We start from the raw sequence: 14999 nt of genomic DNA, 5'->3' as shown, positions 1-14999 counted from the left end.
GTATAATTATAAAATGTACTATAATGTGAGCAACCTAACATAACCCAAAATTAAAATAGACGTTTGTATGTTGGAGTTTATTAGATATCTAAAAAAATATTAAATAAGCATAAAAAAAGAAAAAAATTATGTAAAGAGGGATTTTAGAGGGAAATCAGGCTCAAGATTCATATTAGGAAAATTGTTTCATGTGGGTTGGACCTTATTTTTATAATACGCGGTCCAGAGGTATAAAGCATCCATCTTATAGATGGATGCACATAGGTGGTCCATCTAAAAACAATTGTAACTAGTAGTCTAAATGTCTTTTTAATATAAATATTATTTTTTCATATTCATCATTTCCATTTTAAAGATTATGCATTCTCTAAAAATTAGAATCAAATTACATTTTAAAATGTATTTATTGCCAAGCCCGTATTGCTACAACAAACCATATCTGAACCAGTTTGGTTCTGAACGATTCCCATCCAGATCGAAAATCCAGATTGAAAATCGCGGGGTTTCAGATGGAAATCGTCTTCCAGAATTAGTAGTCATAGTTCCATACTCCCTCCCATGGCCTGGCTAACTGGCGAGAGCTCCTCAATGGCCAACGCTCGCTCTCTAAATCATCTGATTTATTTATATCGCAAAGCCAAAGGCACAAGTTCTCGTCCCTTAACACACTTCACCCTTCATTATTTTCTCTCTCTTACTTGATCCCGCTCGCTCACTTACTTCTACTGGTTTTTGCAGTCCTTCCCTTCAAACATCAATGCCCTGCCCCCTTCTCTACTGAAACAGGAGAGAAACCCGTTTTAGTGAGCTTTTCTTCTCAACCCCATCTTTTAATATGATTTCTTCTTCTCATTCTCTCTCTCTCTCTCTCTCTCTGTCTCTCTCTCTCTCTCTCTCTTTTCTTTCACCGTCTTCTTATTCTTGCCCTTTCATAGACTGAGAATTGATGATTTTGAGGACGTTGGTTCAGGTCAGGGACTTCATTCGCTCTGCTTTATACGACCCAAACTATGGATATTTCTCTACAAGGTCTGGTTCTGTGGGGTTTCTCCCCAAAAGCATCAAGTTCAACCAGCTTGAAGGTATACACGAGATTGAATTTAAAATTTTCCTGCAAATTTGGGATTTTTTTGTTTCTGAAAGAACTACAAATTATTTCATAATGTTATTATTATTTTGTTTATTTCTCTGAGAATATATAACTTCCATTAGGATGGTTGCTTTGGAAATTACTGGTTTGCATTATTTTATAAAAGGCCAATGAATTAGCTTTGAAACTCTCTCTCTCTCTCTCTCGTTTGCTCTCCTTTGAACCGACATTCAGAAGAAACATGTCCTCCAAATAATGTTTCTTCGTGGTAGGTGGTGAAATTATGTATCAATGAATGGGCATGAGAATAGCCTCCATTTTGCGCACCCAGAGCTTGCCAGCTTCGAAGTCACTTTATTTACTTCTTTAGTGAGATGGGAGATTTGAACTAGCATGGGAAATGCATATTATCATCGTTATGATCGAGGGGGTTATAGGTTTACCGTTATCTGAAGAGGGGGTTATAGGTTTCTTCGTGGTAGGTGGTGAAATTATGTATCAATGAATGGGCATGAGAATAGCCTCCATTTTGCGCACCCAGAGCTTGCCAGCTTCGAAGTCACTTTATTTGCTTCTTTAGTGAGATGGGAGATTTGAACTAGCATGGGAAATGCATATTATCATCGTTATGATCGAGGGGGTTATAGGTTTACCGTTATCTGAAGTTGCTCTAATTAAGTGAATGACCTTCATGTATTGCCCTCAACATAAGTAAGGCTCTGATGAGATGGAACCTGTTTATTCCTTGGAGGCTCGACAATACATCAAATGAGATAAAACAAGGCATGACTAGAAGTCTAAGGGGCACTGATAGGTTCTCAGTCCATCAACTTTCCTTCCTTTTGGTCGACCCACTAGTAATGAAACATATTGGTGCCTGTGTACCATAGATAACTTCATTTTGGACATATATCGGGACGCCTCTCGTTCAATGCCTCATTAGATTAACTTTAAATGTTTGTTTTAACTGCATTCCTCATTTGCCTAAAAGTTTTTAATGGAGTGAGGCTTCAGACAACTAGGAAGATGTCAAAGTGAAGTGTTCTAAAGTCTTATTTGACTAAGGGGTCATTATGACCTTAAACCAATCAATGGCCAGGTCTTTGGGAAGAATACGGCACAAACCAAATATGAGCATGGTTGCACAAAAGCTTTGATTACAAAAGAAATGAAATAGAATACTAGGAAGATCTCTCATCCTACAGTATCCGGATGGTCCTTTATTGTTATTTTCATTGTTATGCTTGTCATTTCAGCATTTTGTTTTGATAAATAACTTTTTTCGTCTCACTGTTGAGACCTATTTATTCCATTCAAACCAAATCCTTTCATAAGGATAGAGTTTCTTATCATAGCTTCCTTTTTTCCTATTTTTGAGGATGAATATTAGCATGGAGCCTTTGAGCTTTGCCATGAGCTTATTAGAAGCATTTGTGTGCATCCACCTGTTTATAGAGACCTTTAAGTCACGAGGGTCCCAAAGGTGGAGCCTTCTCTCTGAGAAAGCTCGACTTAGTTCATTATGTGATTAGTTGATTTGTGCTTTCTCATAAAGATACTTGATTTTGCTTTCTCGTAAAAAGGAAGTGCATCCTCGGGAACTTGATTTCTCAATTTCTAGATGGCCGTAAGTCAAGAACACACATTTAAGCATAAAAAATGAATAAGTTGCTGCATTTTACAGGGTTTGCCTCCGTAATCTACTCATCTGAAAAGTGAGGAACTAGCGTGCTTGCATATGAAAGTACCTGATGTGTTAATTGATAAAATCTGTCAGTCCTTTCTGATTGTTTCGCTAAATGAAATGCAGCCACAAATACTCTTAGATATTTTACTGAAAAGGGCATGCACCAACACTGCTGAGTATATAGAGGGAAAATGAACAAGGAGGAAAGAAAAGATGGGATGGGACAATGCTATCAATTTTCATAGTTACAAGGAAACATAATCTTCATTCAATTAAACAATTGTGATCTTGGCTTGTGTACACGTCTAGAGGTTACAAAATTGAAATGCTTGCTTTTACAGGTGTTAAGTAATCCTGCCCTCCTATGTATAGAACTGCATAATATGTAGAATAAGACCATGCAATCACTCTTTAGTCATAATCTAACACATCCAAAATTGAAAGGTTAACCAATGTAAAAATGTTTCCCCTCTAGGAGAAGATCAGACATTTAAGTTTTGTAGTGACGCTTAAAAGAAAATGCTAGCGGATGGAAGGAAGGGATATCACTCCTCGATAAAATGTGTGCACGTGTGTGTTGGAGTGATATGCGTGTTGGGCACATTTTGGTGCGTCTTATGTGGTCATGTGTCTCAACACATCAGATATGCCATGAGACACAACTCATACATGTATATGGCGTGTCTTTAAAAGAATTGTTGTCAGACATGTCATTGTTCATCATCGACACATGTTTCAGACGCGTGCCTCTTGGTGTGTCTTCAGTAGACATACATGTCCATAACTCTAGATAGACCTGCTTGTCACTTAAACACGTATGTCGCTAACTCTAGATGCCATGTCTGCAATACTGGGGACACACGTCCTTTTTTAGTTAATTTTATTATTAGAAGTTAAAAAGTAATTGTGTGTGTGTGTGTGTGCGTGTGTTGTATACAAAGCTATATATGCACATGAAGGCATTTATACAAACTTGTGCGGCGCATCATGTCCTGCACTCTACTTTATGAGGACCAATGTCAGACACAAGATGCGCATGTTTGAAGCAGATAGGCACATTCGTGACCTAGCAACATATAGGGGTGTGTGTGCTGTGTGTACGTGCATGTGTGCGTGCATACTTCCCCACATGTGTGTGGTCCTGCATGCCTATGTGCGTGCACTTGTGTGTGCGTGTGTGTATGCATGTGTGTGTGCATGTTTGTGTGTGCTGCATTCATGCATGTGTGTGTGTGCATGCGCGTGCATGTGCATGTGTGTGTGCGTGTGCGTGTGCGTGTGCGTGTGCGTGTGCGTGTGCGTGTGCGTGCATGTGTGTGCGTGCATGCATGTGTGTTGTCTTACCCATAGTTAGCAAGACTCCATGTAAAATGCTACTTTTATAAAATGTACTCCAATTTTTTGGAAATTTTTTTAAGAGACATGATTTTTATAATAGTTTCAAAATCTCAATTCTTGAAAACAATGAAACTGTACCTTATTATATCATTTTATAAAAGAAATTCTGAAGAAAAATCTTAAATATTGTTTTAAATTTATTCTTTGTTGTTATATTTGTCAATTTGCAATTGGATATATCTCCCTTCAAGCACCAAGTAGGTGTTAAAGTGGTTTATTGCTAAACTGTTTACATTTCCAACTGAGGTTCTTTCTTTTTCCTGAAAGTTAGTACAATAATTGACCCTCCTATTACGTACTCACATACACTCCCATGTACACCCTTTTTTCACTCCCTTTTTTAGTCAAATTCTAACCAGTAACATTTTTCGCTCAATGATTATATGACATGCTGTTTTTCCTTTTAACCCATTTTTTTACTTTGGTTTTCTGGACAAAAACAGAGTTAATACTGACTTTTTGGTTCAATGATATATTGCCATGCACGTATTGCTAACCATGGTCCTGCTCAAGTTTCTGTTGATGTTCCTGTTCTGCTCTTTTGATATTTCAGGCAGGAGTGCTTACATGCAGTACCTGAGTGACATTTACAAGGAAAACGACATAGCATGGTTTACCCCAGTTGAGCTTTTTAAGGTATAGATATTACAGTATATCTGCTTGATTATGGCATCAACTTGATTAATCTATGTAACTCTTGGTTCAAACTTTTAAAAAAATAAAATAGAATTCTTGATTCAGATGGCATCTTGTGGCACAAACTCAAAAGGTACTTTTCAATTTTCAAGTTAGAACCAAGCATAGTTCTGTAAAATGTTTTTAGAGATGTTCTTAGTTCTAATGGGCAAACACATAGAAGTTCTATTGAATATAACAGATGACTTATGGACCTACTCTTGAGCTTAGAATGGTGGACTCTATACTACAGATCTGTCACATTACTTATGGAATGTGGAGTTCCTTCAGACTGACTTTTCACTACTCTGCTTAAACTATAAATGATGTTTTGAATTCTGAATACAACTGGATTGAAAGAAAGATACCACCAGGAAAATATGAAAAATTACAAAAGGAGAAAAAATGTCTGGTCTACTTCCATTGCACATGACCTTCTTTGACTTTGGTGAGAAGTCTTCATGCACTGGAGCAGCCCCACCATCCACTAGCACCATCTGTTTTCTGGATACACAAGGGTTACAAGCCTTCTAGAACTCTATTCCCATTTGGACCAACGGTTGATGGTAGTTATGCATCCTACATATTGCGTGAGTTATATTGCTTTCATGTAATTTATGTTCTAAAGAAGTATTGCGATCCTTTAGATCATTCTTTAAAGTTACTCTATTGGTTCTATATTTTGCTGCTTGACTTGGGATCAACAATAACTTTATATTATCCATGTACTAGAATAGTCCCCGTCTTTCAAGAGTTTCTTTGCTAGGGTTTATTTCTGTCAATCAATTTGAAGGCCTTACTCTAATCCCTGATGACCTTTTCTTCTTTAAGGTTTCCAGAAGTTGTGTGTTACCTTATCATCATGTTTGATGCCTATTTGCTGTGATGTTTTCTATTGTCCTAATTTTTTATTCAGGTCTGAGTAGATTTTACCTTACTTGCAGCCTTGGTATGCCCATGCTATTGCGGAAGCCATACTGCGTACTGCCAATCTTTCAGTTCCTCTAAAAGTGAGCAACCTTTCATTAACCTAGTTGTGCATTGGCATATTTAAGAATGTCTCTGTAATTATGCATTGACATATTTGAGAATATCTCTGTAATTATGCATTGTAGTCATTGGCATCCAATGTTTTGAAATTCCTTTTGAGAAAAGGTGAACTTTTATTTTTATTTTTTATTTTTTTGGTATTATAAAGATTGCAAGGTTATCCCAGGATATGCTCGTGGTTATGGATGACTGCCCAAAGAAATGCAAGAGAAAGAGTGAAACTAATAGGTGTCCAAGAACTGGGTGGGAGTTTGGAACAAGATAACATAGACTTATTTAGGGATAAATTGGTAAAAAAAAGAAAATGGAATTTAGAGCACGAAGTTAATTTTATGTGGAATGAGATGGTCAACTGTATTAAGAAAGTGGCCAGTGAATTTTTAGGAGAAATTAAAGGGAAAAAGAATTTCAGCAAAGAAACGTGGTGGTAGAGTGAGAAGGTTCAGAAGGCTATTAGTGAAATAGGATCATGTTATAAAGCTTGGCAATGTAATAAAAATGATCAAAACTTAGAAGAATATAAAGATGTTAAGAAAAATGCTAAGAATAGTAAGGCTAAACTTATAGCATATGATAACCTTTACAATAAACTGCGGACAAGAGAAGGTGAAAAGATGGCTTCAAGCTAGCAGAAATGAGAGCTAGGAAGTGTAGGGATCTAGATCACATTAGATGTATTAAAACCGAGGATTAGATGATTATTGTAAAAGATGACAAGTTCAATGAAAGGTGAAGAATTTATTTTAAAAATTAAATAACGAACACTATAGTGGTACACTATTAGAAGGACCATTTGACATATATAAGGGCAGAGGTGATAGTTACATTTGTAGGATTAAGACACTTGAATTGAAAGAAGCTTTGAGAAAGATGAATATAGGAAAGGCTTTAGGACCAAATGGTATCCTGATAGAGATTTGAAAGTGCTTGGGGGAGATTGGCATATGCTGGTTTACCAAGCTATTCAACAAAGTGTTGAGAGTAAAAAAAATGCAGACAAACGAAGAGAAAATACTCAGATAGTTATTTACAAGAACAAAAGATACATGCAAAAATTATATGAACTATCGAGAGATTAAACTTATGAGCCACACTATGAACTGTGGGAGAGGGTGGTTCAGCAACGACTAAGGCGTGAAATGAGTGTTTTAGAGAATCAGTTCAGTTTTATGCCAGGGAGGTCAACTATCAAAGTCATTTTTCTACTTAGGTACCTGATTGAGAAGTTTAGGGCGAAGGGAAAAGACGTCCACATGGTCTTTATTGATTTAGAGAAAGCATATGATAGAGTACATAGAGACTTAGTTTGATGAGTGTTGGCAAATAAAGGAGTTACCAGAGGCTATATTAACATAGTGATGGGTGTTGGAAAAGAAGGAAGTAACCAGAGGCTATATTGACATAGTGAGGGATATATATGAGGGAGCGTTAACTAGCGTGCAGGCAACTGGTAGACAGACAAGTGAGTTTTCAGTGACAATGGATCTACTTCAGGGATCAGCGCTGAGCCCATATCTCTTTGTTTTGGTTATGGATGAGTTAACCATGCACCTATAAGATGAGGCCTTGTGGTGCATGTTGTTTACGTATGATATAGTTTTGATTGATGAGACTAGAGGTAGCGTCAACACATAGATAGAATGTTGGAGGGATACTCTAGAATCTAAAGGTTTTTAGCCGGACTAAGACATAATACATGGATTGCAAGGTTAATAATAACAGGAGTAGAAATGAGGAAGTAGTTGAGATTGATAGTCAAGACATACCTTAAAAAGATTATTTTCGATATCTAAGGATGATAATCCAGGAGAATGGAGAGATTGATGAAGATGTCTTACATAGAATTAGAGCTGGATGGGCGAAGTGGATGTGTTTATTCGGAGCTTTATGTGATCATTGCATACCATTGAGATTGAAGGGGAAGTTTTATAGGATGGTTGTAAGACGAACTATACTTTATAAGACGGAATGTTGGGCTGTCAAGAAACAACATATAAATAAGATGAGCGTATGAGATCAGGATGTTGAGATGGATGAGTGGCAAGATAAGAAAGGGTAGAATTTGGAATGAATACATACGAGATAATTTAGGTGTGGCTCCAACAGGCAATAAGATGAAGGAAAATAGCCTTAGCTGGGCTGGCCATATGCAGTGTAGGCCTAATACAACACTTGCTAGGAGGTGCGATTTGGTTCAAATAGAAGTCTCTAAACGATCAAGGGAAAGGTACAAAAGGACATGGATAGAAGTAGTGAGAAAAGATCTGACGACTTTTGGTCTTACTGAGGGTATGACCCTTGATAGAGAAGAATGGAGGAATAGGATTCATGTAGCTGACCCCAAATAATTGGGATAAGGCTTGGATGATTATGATGATTTTTTTCGTATTGTATGTAGTGATTCAAAAAGCGGACTGCCCAGCACCTAGGCGGTATAGAAGGCCTGGGCGCATCGCCCTGGCTTAGGCGGCCAATTTGGGCGGCAGTCCCTGGGCAGCCACCTAGGCGGTAAGGAACCCGCCTAGGCGGGCACCAAGCGCCCAGCCCAAGGCGGCACCTAGGGCCTGTGCCCCGCCTAGGCGGGCGCCCTCGCCTAGAGGCGGAATTATTTTTTTTTGTAATGATTTTTTTTTTTAAATATAGAGGGTTAGAATGATGGTTTTAAGTTCATTTGAAACCTAAAACTTATTGGAGCCCATTTTAGAGAGAGAAAGCCTCCAAAAAACTAGTTTTTGGTGATTTCTTTAGGATCGAAGGGTTTCTCAAATTTGACAAAAATTGATCAAAACATCACCCATTGATATTACATTTAATTTTTGATGTTTTATAAATCTATTGGGGTTTTTTTTAGAAGATTTTGAGTCCTTCGAAGCATCTTTGAGGTGGAAGTTTGAAGATTGAGCAATCAAACTCAAAGTAAGTGCCCTAAATACCTAATTTTTATTTTTTATACTATATACCCTTTTTTTATTCAAATGGGCATCCTTTTTGGATTCGACGGGGCCGCCTAGGTTCTGGGCGCTCGTCTGGGCGCCCGCCTAGGCGTTGGGCAGCCTGGACCCCTCAGGCCGCCTAGGACCTGCCTCGCACTTTTTGAAACACTAATTGTATGCTGTTTCATTTTTCCTGTCATGTTTTGGCATGTGGGACTGAAAACATCTCTGTTGATTGGAAGTATGAATCTGAAAATGCTTGTAAATTTTTTTACATTAGCCTATAGGTTAAATAACTTCCTCGATATCAGTTACTGTGATCTTAGAATAGTGTTGGCATGTTCCTCTGGAACCATATACTATAGCAAATTTTATCATTTAGCAGATTTCCTTAGAGTGTCTGTCTTCTTAGCATATGGATGGATTTTGCATGAAGTCCCATTTCCTTACTAGCTCATCTGATATATTTATATTATTGCTATTTCAATTATCATAAAAAAAGTTAAGCTGCTGATCTGATATATTCTTTGTGTTGTTGCTTTTATTGAGTTACTGATCGTGAGTCGTGGCATATTCAACTCATCTGGAATCTGGATCTTCAAGAGTTTCCTGTTTGATGTTTGTTGTGATCTTAGATCCTTGCAAGGACTAGAATCTAAAATATTTCTTGCTTCCTTATCTGAATGCGGCAATCTTTTATCTTATTATTACTGTGAAGTCTACTGGCTGATTTGTTGACTATTTATTCTTTATTAAACTTCATCCTGTAACGGGTAAAGTTTAAGACTAATTGACAAGATGCTACAATTTGTGGGTCAGATATATGAAATTGGTGGCGGGTCAGGAACATGTGCCAAGTGTATAATGGATTACATGATGTTGAATGCCCCAGCAAAAGTTTACAGTAATATGTCTTACATGTACGTATACCATTTATTCTTTTGTATGTTTTTAGTAACTTTTTATGCCCTATGCTATTGTCATATGATTGCTATACTCTGGTTGAAAATGGAAAAGGCGATGGTAAATGGCATTGGGCAATAAATATTTGATGGGGTTACATAAAATGAATACAATTAGACAATACTCGTCGAGGTCAGAATACATACTTAATGGAAAGAAAAGGAAATAATTGCTCTTTTGAAACTTGACCAGAATTTGCTGGAAGACTGCGATAGAGGTTGGTATGACCTAACATGAAATATATCTAGTTTGTGGATGCTCCAATCCAGAGCTTCTATATTAGAACTCATATCAGAAAATTTTTCATACCAAACTGATCCTATTGCATTTTTAAATTTTGCTTGAAATATTGCTGTAACCTTCTGGTACCAGTAATGTTGATCAAATTTCAACTGTTTTAAAACACCAGTAGGTCTTTAAAAATGGTACCCACTGGAATGTGAATCATTCTTCTTTATGTGATATTTTCATTAACATATCTTCTCACTTCTGGTATTAGTTTAGTGTTTTTGGTGATATTTTACTTTCTGATAGGGTTTTTACCTGATTTAATACTTAATTGTCACCTGGAGGGCATTGGTGAGTAGAGGAGCATCTAGCCTCCGCACTAAAAAGATTCCATGTTTGGGTTGGATGTGAGGGACTGGATTCTGGAGAGTTATGGATGAAAGGGAGAGATAGATGGGGCAGTCCTTGTATGTGAGCTGGTCGAAATGAGGTTGACTTAGTTGACAAAGGAAGGTGGGGAGGGATCGAAGGGGTGAGGAGAGTGCTCCTAGACTGATATGTGTTTAGACTATTAGTACATTCATGTGGTTGAATTACTCATGGCAATATCTGTTCTTATATTTATGGGGAGAAGAAACTCCACCATGGCCGGTCCCGAATTCGGATGAGAACGGAGTAGGGTTGTGTTAGGTTGGCAGCCAGTATAAAACTTTTGCCACATCTCTATATGAATTATATGACGCCAACTAGTTGGGATAAGGTTTAGATGATGAAGATGATTATTTGTGGGGAGAAGACTCTAGTAACATGATAAAGTGGTTGGAGCTATCTTGGGTTTTGTTTCGAGCCCCTCACTTTATTGAGGAGGAAAGGAGAGATAAACTGGATAGATTACAAGGGATTGAAGTGGTGAGGCAGTGTTCCTTGTTTGAAATGTTTTGAGAGCATTGGTGTACTATGTATTTATTCTAGCGTTTGTAGTGGGAGGAGCTTAAATGACTTGATGATGGTTTGGAGTGCTTATCCAGGAAAATTTAGATGGTCCATGACTGTGTCAATGCATCACATATAGAAGGTAGGGATGGGTTCACTGACATTTTTGTCTTGGACTAGGAGGATTCTGGTGGTTGATGGGAGAGTTACGTTTTCTGTGGTGGATCTGTTGATCATGGAGTGTGTCTGATTTTCAAGACAGATAGGATTGAATCTCTTAATTTCTTTTTGTTCGAGTTTCTGGTGAGATGTTTGAGGCTGCTTCCAATCTAGAGCTTTACCATCATGTATTTCTGAAGTTCTTAGTGTCGATTTGGAAGATAGCTGAGGGGCATGTTTCTAGAATTTTGCAAGAAATGGGGGATGTACTATTGTTAGATTTTTGAAGTGCCTTCTTAGTGGTTATTGCTCTCTGTAGACGTCAATGTGTTTAGGCCCCATCAAGTGCATGCATATGCTTTGAAGAATTCTGTATACATGGATAGAGTGCATCTTTGCAGCATTGTAAGTCGTAGTCAACCTGTGTACATGATTTCTTAGATGAAATCTGTGGGTGTTCTTGCTTGGGTCATGGTTAATTTTTTCATGCTTGTAATTATAGTCTTCTTGCTTCTCTTCCACCCCCCAAGGTCTCTGTAAGTTTAAATATCTTGTTGAATTGTACCTGTCCGTGTTTTGTAGATCAGTGGAAATCAGTCCAGCACTCGCAAGAAAACAGCTTGAAACCATTAGTGAAGTTAGTAGTCAATCACAACGTTTCGGAGTTGAATGCCGTGATGCAGCTGATAAGATTGGATGGGGTAAGCCAATCTTTTAACTTCTTTATGCTTTGGTGTTATGTTTGGCCTTGAGTTTTTTTTTTTTTCTGATCAGTTTTACTTTGTACAATCTTTGATATACTAAACAGAATTACTTGTGTGCACTTTATTACATAAAATGTCTAGATTTTTTAATTTGCATGGATAGTATGCAAAGATCCATTAAGGAATAGTTCAGATAAAATTGTGACTGATATGTTGCCATTAACTTTTGTTTTCCTTTTTGTATTTTTATTGGATGACAATGAACGAGTTCAATCTTTTTACAGGACCCTAAAACCTGTGAAAAATGAAATTTGAAGGGAAAGAGAGGGGAGAGATGGACTGCAAGTCCTTCCACACCTTTTCAGATTGGTGGGACGATATATTCATTTCATTTGATATATTACAACTTTAGGTTGCTGTATTGCATTAATAATCCTTACAAATATAATATATAACATCTGGTACTCCCTTGCAGTTATAAAATTATAGCAATGCCCCTACACTGCTCCTGTACTTCAAAATTTCAATTCTGCTCCTACACTCCCCTACGTATCACTTCCTAAAAGCCCTCCCCATGCTGTACATAGGTTTGAACCGTGAAGAGCTCGACCTTAAGAAACTGATGCCTGATCTTTGTCAAAGCCTAAGTAAAGATATTAATAATCTGATTTTCGTTCTTAACAACCCTAAAACTCTCTCTCTCTCTCTCACGCCCTATTTTCCTCCTTTATTCAATCTTTATCCCTTATCCAGTTATCCTTTGCCATATCTAGATCTCCTTAAATCTCTCATTCTTCCCACGTGATGCCTCCTAAATTTCTAACTAAATCTAATTAAATCTCCTAAGTCCATGAAAAATAGGACTTTCCAAGATCACCCCTACCTATCCCATGACTTTATGTGGTTTAAAGATAAGGCTTCCTAAAACAACTCGCACACCAAAAACTCACGCCCTACCTATCTTATCTTTTTGCATTTTTCTTCTGCGCCATTCTCCTCGGGTTTGGAGAAGCTTGACTTCGAGCTTATCGAACTCAAATGCCTTCTAAAAAAGTTGGTGATGTAATCCCGTCATTTGTCGCGGTTCTTTTTCTTCTTCAATAAACTCATAAATCAAATACTTGATGTGCTGCTTATAAGGGAACTCAAAGAAACCAATCATAGTCTTGATTTCTTTTATAAGCTCCTCATATAACCCTGGAAGATCGATCTTGATGCTAAGATTTTTTGGATGTTCACAATCTGCTGGTTACATATAAGATCGGCATTTGGAATCGATTATGGAGGTATTATTGTCTCTAAGGTAGAAGTTGACACTAGATCTATGTGATTGCGAGCACCATATTCTCGAAGAATAGTATTCTCTACAGTGTTTTAAAATGCGGGATGCGGCCCTGATGTGGTGGGGGGCCGATGCGGCCCGGATGCGGGTGCATCGCGATGATGCGGTCAATAAATGTAAAAAAATTCTAATTTTTTTTTAAAAAATAAGTTAATGCATAGAAAAAAATATGAAGGTGATATATGTGATAGTAGGTATTTTAGTTTAATGATTAACTTCAAAACTATTAGCTGTCGGGGATTCTGTATCCAGTTATTCACCCATACAAGTATTTTCACAGAGCAAGCATATCACACAATTTCTATCTTTGGGATTTTTTAGTTTAGCATATTTCCAAGCCGGATCGTTATTACTAAAAGATTGGGATGAAGACATTGCCCCAAAAATATGTATAATAGTAATATTGTACAAGAAGGAAAAAAAAATTACCGACTCTGTGAAGTACTGCTCGATTTCTTTATGACATCTGAAACCCTCGATTTCTTATTACAAATTCACCCTAACATCTCCAAATCAACAATCAAAGGCATCCAATGAACATCCAAGTATCAAACAACCACCAAATCGAAGATTTCGATGAAAAACAAATTCTGCCTAAATTTTTTTTTACCTTGATTTGATGCAAAAAAAGCCACAAAAATGGCTGAAAATCTTCGTTTAGGGCCCCTAATACCCCTCCAAACAGTTTCCCTAATATTTGGATGGTCAAAAAGACCATTTTGCCCTTAAAATAGAAAAAAAATTTGGCAGATACTGTAGCAGTGGGATGCGGCCTATGCGGGATGCGGCCTGATGCGGCACATATGCGACCGCATCTGTCAAAAGCGCATATGTGCCTGTTTCTGATGCGGATGCGAGAGCATTCCGCATGATGCGGCCGCATATGCGGCGATGCAGCCGCATTTTAAAACACTGATTCTCTAATCGTCGCATTCTCTGATTCATTTCACGAACTGCGCTTCGAACATCCTCTATTACTTTGGTCAAATTTTCTAAACTTTGTCCCAAGCTATCATCCATAGTTGGATCTTACTTGATGGATCTTACTTGCTCTGATACCAACGGATGTAGGGAGAAATAATAAACTAGAAAAATAAAAACATATAATAAAAAGGGTTGAGAGAATATACCCTCTCAAGGTCTGCAAGGGAATCCACCCCAAAAAGATCTGTTCACAAGATCAACTTTACTCAATTCCAATGTCTGCTCTCTTTACAATGAGGGACTTCTTCCCTTTAAATAAACTTTAGAAAAAAATAAACAAAAAAAAAGGAAACAAAAAAATAAAACTCTCTTTCTCTCTTTAAAACCCTCTCTCTCTTTCTCACGACCTATTTTCCTCCTCCTTTCCTCAAGCTTTATCTCTTATCTTTTCCTATATCTAGATCTTCTTAAATCTTTCATTCTTCCCACATGATGCCCTTTAAATCTTTAACTAAATCTCCTAAGTCCATGAAAATAGGACTTTTCAAGATTACCCCTACCTATCCCATTATTTTCTATGGTTTAAAGATAAGGCTTCCCAAAACAACTCATACACCAAAAACTCACGCCCCACCAAACTTATCTCTTCCTATCCTTAAGAAAAAAAAAAAAAACCTTTTTTTTTTTTGAATTTTTCTTCTGCATCAAAAAGCTTCAATGGCCTCCCTTTCATTGTGCTCCAACTGTCGATGGTGCTCTTGCAACTTTTGATTATACTGAACAAAGACTAGGTCGTTCAGTCGTTTTTGCTCTAGTCTGTTCCTTTACTTTGTATGCACCTAATACAAATAAACTCACTTAGTTACTGACTTACTAAGTACTAACTACTAAATATGTATGAAATTAACTATTA

General features: G+C 37.4%; 1 protein-coding gene across 7 annotated transcripts in view; it reads left to right on the top strand.

Annotated features, from left to right (window-relative positions):
- Positions 1-421: 421 nt before the first annotated feature.
- The window catches only part of LOC18429911 (NADH dehydrogenase ubiquinone complex I, assembly factor-like protein (DUF185)), a 41739-nt gene continuing 27161 nt past the window's right edge, over positions 422-14999 (top strand). For 4 of the 7 annotated variants that reach the window (XR_016057810.1, XR_016057812.1, XR_016057813.1 and 1 more), the window contains exons 1-7: positions 423-643; positions 739-803; positions 971-1082; positions 4729-4811; positions 5795-5860; positions 9653-9753; positions 11699-11817. Coding sequence is in view for 3 of the 7 variants with exons in the window: in XM_020664721.2 (XP_020520380.1) it covers positions 559-643; positions 739-803; positions 971-1082; positions 4729-4811; positions 5795-5860; positions 9653-9753; positions 11699-11817 (631 nt within the window). In the remaining 4 variants the exon portion in view is untranslated. The other 3 variants (XM_020664721.2, XM_088869833.1, XM_088869832.1) reach the window with 3 other exon arrangements.

The sequence above is a fragment of the Amborella trichopoda genome, chromosome 6, assembly GCF_054954075.1.
Source record: "Amborella trichopoda isolate Santa Cruz 75 chromosome 6, AtrichopodaSantaCruz75HAP2 v2.0, whole genome shotgun sequence".
NCBI classification, from domain to species: domain Eukaryota; kingdom Viridiplantae; phylum Streptophyta; class Magnoliopsida; order Amborellales; family Amborellaceae; genus Amborella; species Amborella trichopoda.
This window is presented reverse-complemented; position numbering and strand designations above follow the sequence as displayed.